Source organism: Macaca thibetana, chromosome 7 (genome assembly GCF_024542745.1).
Source record: "Macaca thibetana thibetana isolate TM-01 chromosome 7, ASM2454274v1, whole genome shotgun sequence".
NCBI classification, from domain to species: domain Eukaryota; kingdom Metazoa; phylum Chordata; class Mammalia; order Primates; family Cercopithecidae; genus Macaca; species Macaca thibetana.
The window spans coordinates 125693955-125706967 of NC_065584.1; the positions used below are offsets into that span (position 1 = coordinate 125693955).

The 13013-nt window shown below is 44.8% G+C and overlaps 2 protein-coding genes across 2 annotated transcripts in view; both read left to right on the forward strand.

Annotated features, from left to right (window-relative positions):
- Window positions 1–13013, forward strand: part of CHP1 (calcineurin like EF-hand protein 1) — a 54073-nt gene extending 41060 nt beyond the window's left edge. The window contains exons 5-7 of the mRNA XM_050799586.1: window positions 658–719; window positions 10188–10310; window positions 10449–13013. Coding sequence (XP_050655543.1) covers window positions 658–719; window positions 10188–10310; window positions 10449–10502 — 239 coding nt within the window. The 3' untranslated portion in view covers window positions 10503–13013. The remainder of the gene's footprint in view (window positions 1–657; window positions 720–10187; window positions 10311–10448) is intronic.
- Window positions 1099–1643, forward strand: LOC126959887 (40S ribosomal protein S24-like). The gene has a single exon (XM_050799601.1). The coding sequence runs from the start codon at window positions 1150–1152 to the stop codon at window positions 1540–1542; it is 393 nt and encodes a 130-aa protein (XP_050655558.1). The 5' UTR covers window positions 1099–1149; the 3' UTR covers window positions 1543–1643.

Consider the following 13013-nt stretch of genomic DNA (forward strand, 5'->3'; position numbering starts at 1 on the left):
AACAGTGGCAGAAATCTAATGACTTTGCTTTTCTGATTTCTATCTCATGGACCTAAGCAAAGTTCTCCTATATCGTAGTTTCTAGAAGGCTTAAAGAGAAAGAAACATGATAAGGCCAGGAGACCATCTGAGCCATCATATTTACTTGAAACTCAATTTCTTTACCTGCGGGACTCCCCAGTGGTAGAGAATTACTTGAAATTTGAGACTGTTTTGCCCAGGAGGCTCTTTTCCCAAAGCAGTGCTTTGTGTGGGCCGCTCTCATGGTGCCTGTGTGGTGCCTGTTGTTGGTTCTCCCTGAGTGGTACCTGGTAGAACTGATGTTTGTGTGAGGTGACCTAACTTGCAGAACCACGTAAGGGGTGTGTTGGGGGGCTGTTTAACATTCTAGGTTAAGAAGAAGGACATTTGGCTTTCTTTTTATGAAGTTTTCTGATTTATTGGAAGAGGGAGCATACTTCATTTAACCTAAGAACTCATCAATTCTCAATTCTTCAGTGTTACAAATTTTTAAAAGCCCTATAAGTAATGGCAGTTGTTCTTGGAAAATTGATTAATTGGCTGTCAGTTTTCTGTCTAGTGTCTTATATATTTAGTGCCTTGAGAAGGGGCATCACACTACAGAATTTTGACTAACTTTATGTTTTTCCCTTACAGTTGCTTTTCGACTGTATGATTTGGATAAAGATGAAAAGATCTCCCGTGATGAGCTGTTACAGGTATGTCGGAGAGCTCCTGGAGAACTTGTGCTTGGACTCTGCCTGCTTATTATTGTGGGCAGGACCTGTTCTTTAGTAAGCGTTTATTTAACACCTGCTATGTGCAGAGTCTTGTCCTGGTTATAAGGCAAAGGAGATGACCTGGGAAAACCTGAAATGGCTCATTATGTTTTCATAGACAGATGTCTCCACCATCTAAAAGCTAACTAGGCTGGGCATAGGGGCTCACGCCTGTAATCCCAACACTTTGGGAAGCCAAGGCGGGCGGATCACCTGAGGTCAGGAATTCAAGAGCAGCCTGGCCAACACGATAAAAACCCGTCTCTACTAGAAATACAAAAAGTGAAGGGGTGGCCTGCCCCTCCACACCTGTGGGCGTTTCTTGTTAGGTGGGACCTGAGAAAACAAATGAGACGGATAGGCAGCCATCATGAACGACACCGTAACTATCCGCACTAGAAAGTTCATGACCAACCGACTACTTCAGAGGAAACAAATGGTCATTGACGTCCTTCACCCCGGGAAGGCAACAGTGCCTAAGACAGAAATTCGGGAAAAACTAGCCAAAATGTACAAGACCACACCGGATGTCATCTTTGTATTTGGATTCAGAACTCATTTTGGTGGTGGCAAGACAACTGGCTTTGGCATGATTTATGACTCCCTGGATTATGCAAAGAAAAATGAACCCAAACATAGACTTGCAGGACATGGCCTGTATGAGAAGAAAAAGACCTCAAGAAAGCAACGAAAGGAACGCAAGAACAGGATGAAGAAAGTCAGGGGGACTGCAAAGGCCAATGTTGGTGCTGGCAAAAAGTGAGCTGGAGATTGGATCACAGCCGAAAGAGTAAAGGTGCTGCAGTAAAGGCTACCTGTGTCCATTTTGGATTTTTCACAAGCAGATTAATAAACTAAAAACTTTCATGTGAAAAAAAAAAAAAAGAAATGAGACACAGAGACAAAGTATAGAGAAAGAAAAAGTGGGCCCCAGGGACCGGCGCTCACAGTACACTCATTATCTTTACCATCTTAGAAAAAGGGAAGTGGCAGGATAATAGGATCATCGTAGGGAGAAGGTCAGCAGTAAGACATATGAATAAAGATCTCTGTGAATAAGTTTAAGGAAAAGTGCTGTGCCTTGATATGCATATGCAAACATCTCCATAAACCTTTTTAGTGCATAAAGAGCAGCATTGCACTAGCAAGTCCCACCTTTCGTCCTAAGGCGGTTTTCTCCTTTCTCAGTAAACAGAACATACAATCGAGTATTACACCGAGATGTTCCATTACCCAGGGACGGGCAGGAGACTGATGCTTTTCTCTATCTCAGCTGCCAAGAGATCTTCTTTCCTCTTGTACTGGTCCTCCTCAGCACAGACCCTTCACGGGTGTCAGGCTGGGGGACGATCTGGTCTTTCCCATCCCACGAGGCCATATTTCAAACTATCACATGGGGAGAAACCTTGGACAATACCTAGCTTTCTTGGGCAGAGGTCCCTGCGACCTTTGGCAGTGTATGTGTCCCTGGGTACTTGAGATTAAGTGAATGGTGATGACTTTTCACAAGCATACTGCCTTCAGGCACTTGTTTAACAAAGCACACCCTGCACAGCCCAAAATCCCTCAAACTTTGAGTCACCACAGCACATGTCTCTTGCAAGGACAAGGTTGGGGGTAGGGTCACAGATTAACAGCATCTCAAATACAGAACAAAATGGAATCTCTTATGTCTACTTCTTTCTATATAGACACAGTAACAGTCTGATCTTTCTTTTCCCCACAAAAAGTAGCTGTCCATGGTGGTGGGTGCCTGTGATCCTAGCTACTCGGGAGGCTGAAGCAGTAGAATTGCTTGAACCCAGGAGGCGGAGGTTGCTGTGAGCCGAGATTGCGCCACTGCACTCTAGCCTGGGCGACAAGAGCGAAACTCCATCTCAAAAAAAAAAAAAAAGTAAATAAATAAAAGCTAACTAAATGGCTTTTAGGTACTGACTGAGAGTTAAAATATACAACATGGTTTACATCAGGTAATTCATTTATTGCCAAATCAGATTATTGGCAGCCAGGTAATTCTGATGATACTTAGTTAAATGCAGTCATTTAGTCTGTCCTTAGGGTTGACTAAGAGTCAAGGAGCTGCTGCTGTGCTGGTGTACCCTGAGCCAACTGCCCACTGTTCTTTGTTGCTTCAAGGGATGATTCCCTGTTTTCCTACTAGCAGTGACTGGCATTTCATCCTAGGATGAAATTACTCAGGGCAGATTCAGGAGCAACCCAATGTATTCTTACATTTCTATGAGCAAAAAACAAAACAGTCTGCAGGTCAGTGTTAGTGTCCCTTGCTTTTGAGTTGGGAATTTCTTCAGCGAGAAGAGTTTATTTTCTTGAAAGTTGCTACATATGGTTTTCTGAGTTCTGAAGAAAAAAGACAGTGGCAGTCACTCTGTAGTTGCATGTGTTTATTCTCTGACCCAGATCTGACCTCAGGTGATCCACCCGCCTCGGCCTCTCAAAGTGCTGGGATTACAGGTGTGAGCCACCATGCCTGGCCCATGTTTTCTTAATATGATTCCTGTGAAAGTATTGGTTGAACTTTTGGAGGTTATTATCTTGATTGTGAGGACGGTGCCATGGGCGGGTACATATGTTAAACCTTATCCAATTGTACATATTACTTTTTTGTTTTTTTGTATTTTTAGTAGAGACAGGGTTTCATCATATTGGCCAGGCTGGTCTCGAACTCCTGACCTCAAGTAATCCACCCACCTCAGCCTCCCAAAATGCTGGGAGTACAAGCATGAACCATCATGCCTGGCCCCAACTGTCCATTTTAAATATGTACATTTTATTGTATATTATTTATACTTCAATAAAGATACTCTACTCCCCAACTCATTTTATGAGGCTAGCATAACTTTTGCCTGACAATCTTTTTTTTTTTTTTTTGAGACAGAGTCTCACTTTGTTGCCCAGGCTGGAGTGCAATGTCACCATCTCAGTTTACTGCAACCTCTGCCACCCAGGTTCAAGCGATTCTCGTGCCTTAGCCTCCTGAGTAACTGGGATTACAGACATGCTCCACCATGCCTGGCTAATTTTTGTGTTTTCAGTAGAGATGGGGTTTCGCCACGTTGGCCAGGCTGGTCTTGAACTCTTGGGCTCAAGCAGTCCACCCACCTCAGCCTCCCAAAGTGCTGAGATTACAGGCATACCTGGCCACACCTGACAATCTTATAAAAGACAGTATAAGAAACGAAAATTAGGGGCCGGGCATGGTGGCTCATGGCTGTAATCTGAGCACTTTGGGAGGCCGAGGCAGGTGGATCACAAGGTCAGGAGATTGAGACCATCCTGGCTAACATGGTGAAACCCCATCTCCCCTGTCTCTACTAAATATACAAAAAATTAGCCGGGCATTGTGGCGGGCGCCTGTAGTCCCAGTTACTCGGGAGGCTGAGGCAGGAGAATAGCGTGAACCCAGGAGGCAGAGCTTGCAGTGAGCCGAGATTGTGCCACTGCACTCCAGCCTGGGTGACAGAACAAGACTCTGTCTCAAAAAAAAAGAAAAGAAAATTATAGCTCAATCTCTTTTAGGCAAATAGTTGTAAAAATCCCAAACAAAATATTAACACACTGAATCCAGCAATATATAATATAATATATATATTATAGCCAAGGATATATTATAGCCAAGGTGCAATTGTACTAGAAATTCAAAGTCGGTTTAACATTAGAAAATCAACCAATATATTTCACCCACACCAACACTTTAAAGAAGAAAAATTGAGTGGTCTTTTCCATAGAAAAATGTAATGGATAAAATCATCATCCATTTATTTTATTTTATTTACTTATTTATCTTTTTTTCTTTTTTTTGAGATGGCGTTTCGCTCTGTCACCCGGGCTGGAGAGCAGTGGCGCGATCTTAGCTCAGTGCAACATCCGCCTCCCGAGTTCAAGCAATTCTCCTGACTCAGCCTCCCATGCAGCTGGGATTATAGGCACGCACCACCATGCGCTGTTAATTTTGTATTTTTAGTAGAGATGGGGTTTCACCATGTTGGTCCAGGGTGGTCTCGATCTCCTGACTTCAGGTGATCCACCTGCCTCGGCCTCCCAAAGTGTGTGAGCCAGCTTGCCTGGCCTCACCATCCATTCATGATTTAAAAAAAAAAAAAGTCTTAGAAAACCAGAAGTAGAGGGAACCTTTCTTAAATCAATAAAGCGTATATATAAAATCCTTCACCAAACATTAAAAATACGAGACAGGCGGATCACGAGGTCAGGAGATCAAGACCATCCTGGCTAACACGGTGAAACCCCGTCTCTACTAAAAAATACAAAAAACTAGCCGGGCGAAGTGGCGGGTGCCTGTAGTCCCAGCTACTCGGGAGGCTGAGGCAGGAGAATGGCGTGAACCCGAGAGGAGGAGCTTGCAGTGAGCTGAGATCCGGCCACTGCACTCCAGCCTGGGTGACAGAGCAAGACTCCGTCTCAAAAAAAAAAAAATAAAAATAAAAATAAAAAATAATAGTAGACTGCGTGCTTTGTTTCACCTCTGTAATTCCAGCTACTCGGGAGGCTGAAGTAGGAGAATCATTTGAACCTAGGAGGAGGAGGTTGCAGTGAGCCGAGATCGGGCCACTGCTCTCCAGCCTTGGCAACAGAGCAAAACTCTGTCTTAATAATAATAATAATTCACTATTAAACTTCTTTTTTTTTATTTTTTTGAGACAGAGTCTTGCCCTGTCACCCAGGCTGGAGTGCAGTGGTGCAATCTCAGCTCACTGCAACCTCCACCTCCTGGGTTCAAGCGATTCTCTTGCCTCAGCCTCCCGAGTAGCTGGGACTATAGGCACCTACCACCACGCCTGACTATCTTTTGTATTTTTAGTAGAGACAGAGTTTCACCATGTTGGCCAGTCTGGTCTTAAATTCCTGACCTTGTGATCAGCCCACCTCAGCCTCCCAAAGTGCTGGGATTACAGGCGTGAGCCACCGCACCCGGCCTTAAGAACTTTGACTGGAACAATAAGTGGCGGCATGGACAGGCGGAGGGAGCACTGGGCTGGGGATGGAGGCCTGGGCAGATAGTCCATGCCACTGCTTCCTGTGACCTGAGTCAAGCCACCTCTGGGCCATCATGTCCTCATTAACAGATCGGATGAGATGACCTTTTTTTTTTCTTTTTTGAGACAGTCTCACTACATTGCCCAGGCTGGCTTGAACACTTGGGCTCAAGTGATTCTCTGGCCTTAGCCTTCCAAGTAGGTGGGACCAGTAGCTGGGACGACATACATATGTCATTTGCACCTGGTGAAATGATGTTAAAGACACCACCACTTCTATCCCCACCCTCCGACTCACACTATAGATACCCATACATAATCCAGTTTTATAATTCTACAAATAAAACACCTCAAAATATTTGGTCTGGGATCTGAAGAAGCTGCTGTTTGAGGTTGGATTCATCTGCTTGGCCACACACAGGGAATATGGCAAATGAGTTGTCTATTGATTATCTTTGCTAGCATTCTCTTTTTTTTTTTTTTTTTGAGATGGAGTCTCGCTCTGTTGCCCAGGCTAGAGTGCAGTGGCATGATCTCAGCTCACTGCAACCTCCTCCTCCCGGGTTCAAGTGATTCTCCTGCCAAGGCACGCACTACCATGCCCGGCTAATTTTTGTGTTCTTAGTAGAGATGGGTTTCACCATGTTTTTCAGGCTGGTCTCGAACTCCTGACCTCGTGATCTGCCTGCCTCGGCTTCCCAAAGTCCTGGGATTACAGGCATGAGCCACTGCACCTGGCGCATTGTCTCTTTTTATTAATCCTTCTATTTGTGTATATTTGTACCTAAAATGTACAACTTCCAATTTTCTTTTTTTTTTCTTTTTTTTGAGAGGGAGTGTCTCTCTTGTCGCCCAGGCTGGAATGCAATGGCGTAATCTCGGCTCACTGCAACCTCCACCTTCTGGGTTCAAGCGATTCTGCCTCAGCCTCGCAAGTAGCTGGGATTACAGGTGCCCACCACCATGCCTAGCTAATTTTTGTATTTGTAGTAGAGATGGGGTTTCACCATGTTGGCCAGGGCTGGTCTCGAACTCCTGATCTCAGATGATCCGCCCACCTCGGCCTCCCAAAGTGCTGGGATTACAGGCGTGAGCCACCACCCCCGGCCACAACTTCCAATTTTCAACAATTGGATTATTTAAAAAATAATCACTTTGGATACAAATCAGTATTTCAGCTTTTTTTCTTTTTAGAAAATCATGTAATTTACTATTGATGGATTGATTGATTGACTGATGGGGTCTCTCTCTGCTGCCTAGTCTGGAATGCAGCGACTATTCACAGGCATGATCATAGCACACTGCAGCCTTGAACTCCTGGGCTCAGACCATCCTCCTGCCTCAGCCTCCCGAGTAGCTGGAACTATAGGCACGCACTACCACACCCGGCTTGTAATTTTGCTCTTGTTGCCCAGGCTGGAGTGCAGTGGTGCAATTTCAGCTCACTGCAACCTCTGCCTCCCGGGTTCAAGCGATTATCATGCATCAGCCTCCCGAGTAGCTGGGATTACTGGTATGTACCACCACACCCAGCTAATTTTGTATTTTTAGTAGAGACAGGGTTTCTCCACCATGCCCGGCCCATGAAATCGATTTTTAAAAAGCAAATTACAGGCCGGGCGCAGCGGCTCACGCCTGTAATCCCAGCACTTTGGGAGGCCAAAGCAGGCAGATCACCTGAGGTCGGGAGTTCGAGACCAGCCTGACCAATGTGGCAAAACCCTGTCTCTACTAAAAATGCAAAAATTAGCCAGGCATGGTGATGGGCACCTGTAATCCCAACTACTCGAGAGGCTGGGGCAGGAGAATCACTTGAACCTGGGAGGTGGAGGTTGCGGTGAGCCGAGATCATGACATTGCATTCCAGCCTTGGCAATAGATCAAGACTCCATCTCAAAAAAAAAAAAAAAAAAAATCTCATGAGATTGTAGAAGGAAGTAAAGGAGTAAAGGAGTGGAGGAAAGGAAGCCTGTGAACCAATGGACTAGAGGCCCTTTCCTTCCTGTGGAAAAGCTCAGTTCTTACCATCTGAAGACAGAGGTGGCTGACTGCAGTAATAATATAAGGAGTCAGAAAGGTACCCTGTCCCCCATTTTATATTGCCTAAGAACCAGCCTTTCCATATTGCCTGACAGTCAAATTGTTAAAGTTGCTTATTTTGTTTAAGGAAGCAATTTTCAAAGTATGTTCACACCCTAAAGATGTTAATAGAATTCCCAGGGGCCCGAGGATTGGTGAAGTTTAAGACAGATTTAGTGAAACAGTGTTAAATTCTCTTACTCAATTCTCGCAACCCTTTAATTATGCTTGTTATTTTTCTCAGAGGGGGATTTAGCATTTAACTCTTAAAGGATCTTTGTGTTTTCTTGGGCCATACTTTAGGAGCAGCTGGCTTAGTGCAGCACCTCAAAGACATTTGGGTGGGATTTCAGAAAGCCCCACCAAACTGATTTAAATCAATAAGGAACTAGTTAGGCTCACGCAACAAGAATGTTTGGGACAGACTGTCCACGCTGGTACAGTACCTCACTGATGTCCAGGAATCAGGCTTATTCTGTGTTCTTGGCCTGGCATCCATAACTCGTATTACTCACCTCATGGCTCCAGGGTGGCTGCAGTGCCACCAGACAGCATATCTGTATTCTGGGTAAGAAGAATGAGGAAGGGCAAAATGCAAAGGACTCTCCCTTAGTCTTTGTCTTCTTATCCAGTCACCTAGATAAATTCTGCTTACATCATTGCCTAGATGAGAAGATAAGGGTTTCAGCCTTTTAGCTGTTATTTAGTCACATGATGGTAAAGATGGGGATACATTCTGAGACATGCAATGTTAGGCAATTTTGTAGTTGTAGGAACATCATAGAATGTACTTACATTAACCTAGATGATATAGCCTACTATACACCTAGGCTATATGGTGTAGCCTATTGTTCCTAGACTACAAACCCATACAGCATGTTACTGTTCTGACTACTATATGCAGTTGTAACAAAATGGTAAGTATTTGTGTATCTAAACATATCTGTGGCTGGGCATGGTGGCTCATGCCTATAATCTCAGCACTTTGGGAGGTGGCAGAAGGAGAATTGCTTGAGCCCAGGAGTTGAAGGCCTGCCTGGGCAACACAGTGAGACCTCATTGCTACAAAAAATTTTGAAAAATTAGCCAGGCGACTGGGTGCAGTGGCTCAGACCTGTAGTCTCAGCACTTTGGGAAGCAGAGGCGGGCGAATCATGAGGTCAGGAGTTCGAGACCAGCCTGGCCAATATGGTGAAACCCTGTCTCTACTAAAAATACAAAAATTAGCTGGGTGTGGTGGCACGTCCCTGTAATCCCAGCTACTCAGGAGGCTGAGGCAGGAGAATCGCTTGAACCTGGGAGGTGGAGGTTGCAGTGAGCCAGGATCATGCCATTGCATTCCAGCCTGGGCAACAAGAGTGAAACTCCGCCTCAGGGGGAAAAAAAAATTAGGCATAGTTGCATGCACCTGTAGTGTAGTACCAGTTACTTGGGAGGCTGAGGTGAGAGGATCACTTGAGCATGGGAGGTGAGGCTGCAGTGAGCCACATTCGCACTCCAGCACTCCAGTTTGGGCAACAGAGTGAGATCCTGTCTCAAAAAAAAAAAAATATATATATATATATATCTAAACATGGAAAAGGTACGGTAAAAATAGGGTACTGTAATCTTTTTTTAAGATTGTTTTGGCTAGGTGTGGTGGCTCATGCCTGTAATCCTAGCACTTTGGGAGGCCGAGGTGGGCGAATCACGAGGTCAGGAGATTGAGACCATCCTGGCTAACACAGTGAAACCCCTTCTCTACTAAAAATACAAAAAATTAGCTGGGCGTGGTGCCGGGCACCTGTAATGCCAGCTATTTGGGAGGCTGAGGCAGGAGAATGGCGTGAACCCAGGAGGGAGAGCTTGCAGTGAGCTGAGATCGCACCACTGCCCTCCAGCCTGGGCGACAGAGCAAGACTCCGTCTCAAAAAAAAAAATTAACTTTTAGGTTTAGGGCTACACATGCAGGTTAGTTATATAGGTCAACTCTTGTCATGGGGGTTTGATGTACAGAATATTTCGCCACCCAGGTACTAAGCATAGTACCCAATAGTTATTTTTTTCTGTTTCTCACCTCCCACTCCGCCCTCTGGTAGGCCCCAGTGTCTGTTGTTTCCCTTTTTGTGTCCATGTGTTCTCATCAAAATACATTATTATAATCTTACAGCACCACCATTATATATGTGGTCGGTCATTAACCAAAACATTATTATGCAGTGCATGACTGTATTTGAGGGCATCAAAGGAAAAGGGGGATGGTGATAGCTTTATTTTTAATCTCAATAGTCCCTCTGATTCCCAAGACCCTTGTAATTCCTGGCTCTTGGTCTTCCAGGTGCTACGCATGATGGTCGGAGTAAATATCTCAGATGAGCAGCTGGGCAGCATCGCAGACAGGACCATTCAGGAGGCTGATCAGGATGGGGACAGTGCCATATCTTTCACAGAATTTGTTAAGGTTGGTCACTTACCTCTTTGTTTGAAAAAGTGACGTTTTACTGCACAGGAGGAAGTGGGGAGAACATTACTCAGATAAGAGCTTGGGAGTGTTGTGACATTCATAACCTTCGTAACTGTTACTGGTTTTCTCCCCCAGGTTTTGGAGAAGGTGGATGTAGAACAGAAAATGAGCATCCGATTTCTTCACTAAAGGAGACCAAACTGTTCCTTGCAGTCTAGTATTTAAGAACTGGAACTTGAAAGTCCTCCTTCCACCAACTCCACCTCCAGCCCCTCATTCCCCTTCTCCCAAAGTACTACTGCTGTTGCATGACAACCCCAAATATGTTCTGTCAACACAAACCTGCCTTTGGTGTATAAACAGGGCATTACAGAATGGTACACCCTATCTATTTCTGTTCGGTATCCATTCACTAGTTCTTCATTTATAAATATCTTCCCTGTTCTGCCGCTGAATGCCACACATCCATCCAGTCTGAGAAAGTGAGAGAGGCAATCATGCCAAGAACAAGCCAGCAAAGCTCTTTCACCAGGTGTAGACTGTAGCCCTGCTGCCTTCCCTCCAGCGAGTCTGCCAGCATGCTTTATCCTTTTTATATGTTCTTTGCTTCCTACTTGTGTGTCATCCAACATACTGTTCACTTTCTCTGGCCGTCTTTCTGCCTTTCATTAAGCCTCAAAATCTCCTCTGTTCTACTTGCACCACAAGCTATGCCCTATATATGTATTTTTGACTTGGCAGGATAGTCCAGGGGTCTGGCAGTTTTTATTTACCTTCATTATTAAATGGGCCTCTGGGATGTTGCCTCTCCAGGAGCTTTTTGGTAACCAACATTTCTCTCAAAGTATGAGACCATCCTCTGCACTCCGCTCTGTCATCAAAGGCTGCTAGGTGGAGATACCCTTTTTGAAAGGTGGCCTTGGTGAGAGGTATGGAGTCAAGTCTTCTAGGCTGCTTGCCCACATCACTCTACCTCTGGCCTCTGATTCTCAACTTTGTACCTATGTGGCTCCTCTTGTTAGTGCAATGTTGACTGTTAAAAAAAAAACAGCAGTATGCTTACAGGTTTGCTTAGTTTGGGGACACTGTAACTACCAGAATGGCTGCTCTGACAATATGCCTAGGGACTTTCTCATGGCTTTTATTAACAAGGAGGCTGGGCACCCTATAAAGCCTCATGCATTCACACCTTTGCAGCATGCTTTATGCCTCAGTGTTATATGCACTGCAATGTTTTCCACTTCACATTTCCAAGTAGAAAGATTAGTGTTACGGAAGTGCCTAATATCCCAGTCCAAATTTATTTATTTATTTATTTATTTTTTGAGACAGAGTCTTGCTCTGTCGCCCAGGCTGGAGTGCAATGGTGTGATCTCCGCTCACTGCAACCTCAGCCTCCTGGGTTTAAGCGATTCTCCTGCCTCAGCCTCCCAAGTAGCTGGGATTACAGGCACGCACCACCATGCCCGGCTAATTGTTTGTATATTTAGTGGAGACAGGGTTTCACCATGTTGGCCAGGCTGGTCTTGAACTCCTGACCTCGTGATCCACCCGACTCAGCCTCCCAAAGTGCTGGGATTATAGGCGTGAGCCACCACGCCTGGCCCCAGTCCAAAATATTTAAAGATTGCTTCCTTAGTGTCTTGAAGTTTTGCACAAATTTTTTTTTGAGACGGAGTCTCACTCTGTTGTCCAGGCTGGAGTGCAGTGGCATGATCTTGGCTCATTGCAACCTCTGCCTCCTGGGTTCAAGCAATTCTCCCGCCTCAGCCTCCCAAGTAGCTGGGTTTACAGACGTGGCCACCATTCCTGGGTTATTTTTGCATTTTTAGTAGAGACGGAGTTTCACCATGTTGACCAGGTTGGTCTTGAACTCCTGATCTCAGGTGATCCTCCGACCTCGGCCTCCCAAAGTGCTGGGATTACAGGCATGAGCCACCACGCTCAGTCACAAAATTCTTTATGAATTTTACACTTGGCAAATGTTAATGATGAAAGCCATAGTCTGCTCCTAATACATGTCCAAAGCATTGACTATTTATCATTAGCTGCCTGGTTACATTAGCTCCCTAGCTCCTTGTATAGACCACTGCTAATTCCTTAAAAACAAGAGGTCTGGCACTAGTAGCACAACCTAAGGTGGCATTACAGGTCTTTGAGCAAGCCACAGTCAAACTTTTCTGCCAAAGTCAGTAGACTTCAGTGTGTCAGGCTGCTGCTATCCTAATGTATGTGTCTATGAGTCTATTTATCCACACATCTGCCCTTGGCTGACTTTCTCTGACTCATTGCTTGCTTGCTTGTTTCCTTGCTTTGGAAAACTATTGAAGATGTGTAGGTTATTCTTTAGGAAGGGGATTGCTACAAAAATACCACTGCAAAAGGGTGGAAAAGGGTGGAGAACAGGGGAGTAGCCTGGCTGGATGGCTCAAATATAAATGAATGAGGAATTCTTTATGAGTATCAGTCACACTTTGTGATCAAGTGATGTAATATAGGAATTAGTGTAAAAGGGAAGAATGTCTGATACTGATCTATTAGGTACTTTAGAGGCTTCTTGATTGGCATAAAGTTCCTAAGGTTATAGCTTTTCCCTCCTTTTGGCTGTATAGCAAAGTGTTTTAATCCAAGGTTGTGCCTTACTGTTCCATTAAAATTGTATCTTCGATCCATCAATAAATACTTGTGGTTGAAACAAAA

Coding starts and splice junctions, on each gene's coding strand:
- LOC126959887 (XM_050799601.1), top strand. CDS start 1,150: ATGAACGACACCGTAACTATCCGCACTAGAAAGTTCATGACCAACCGA.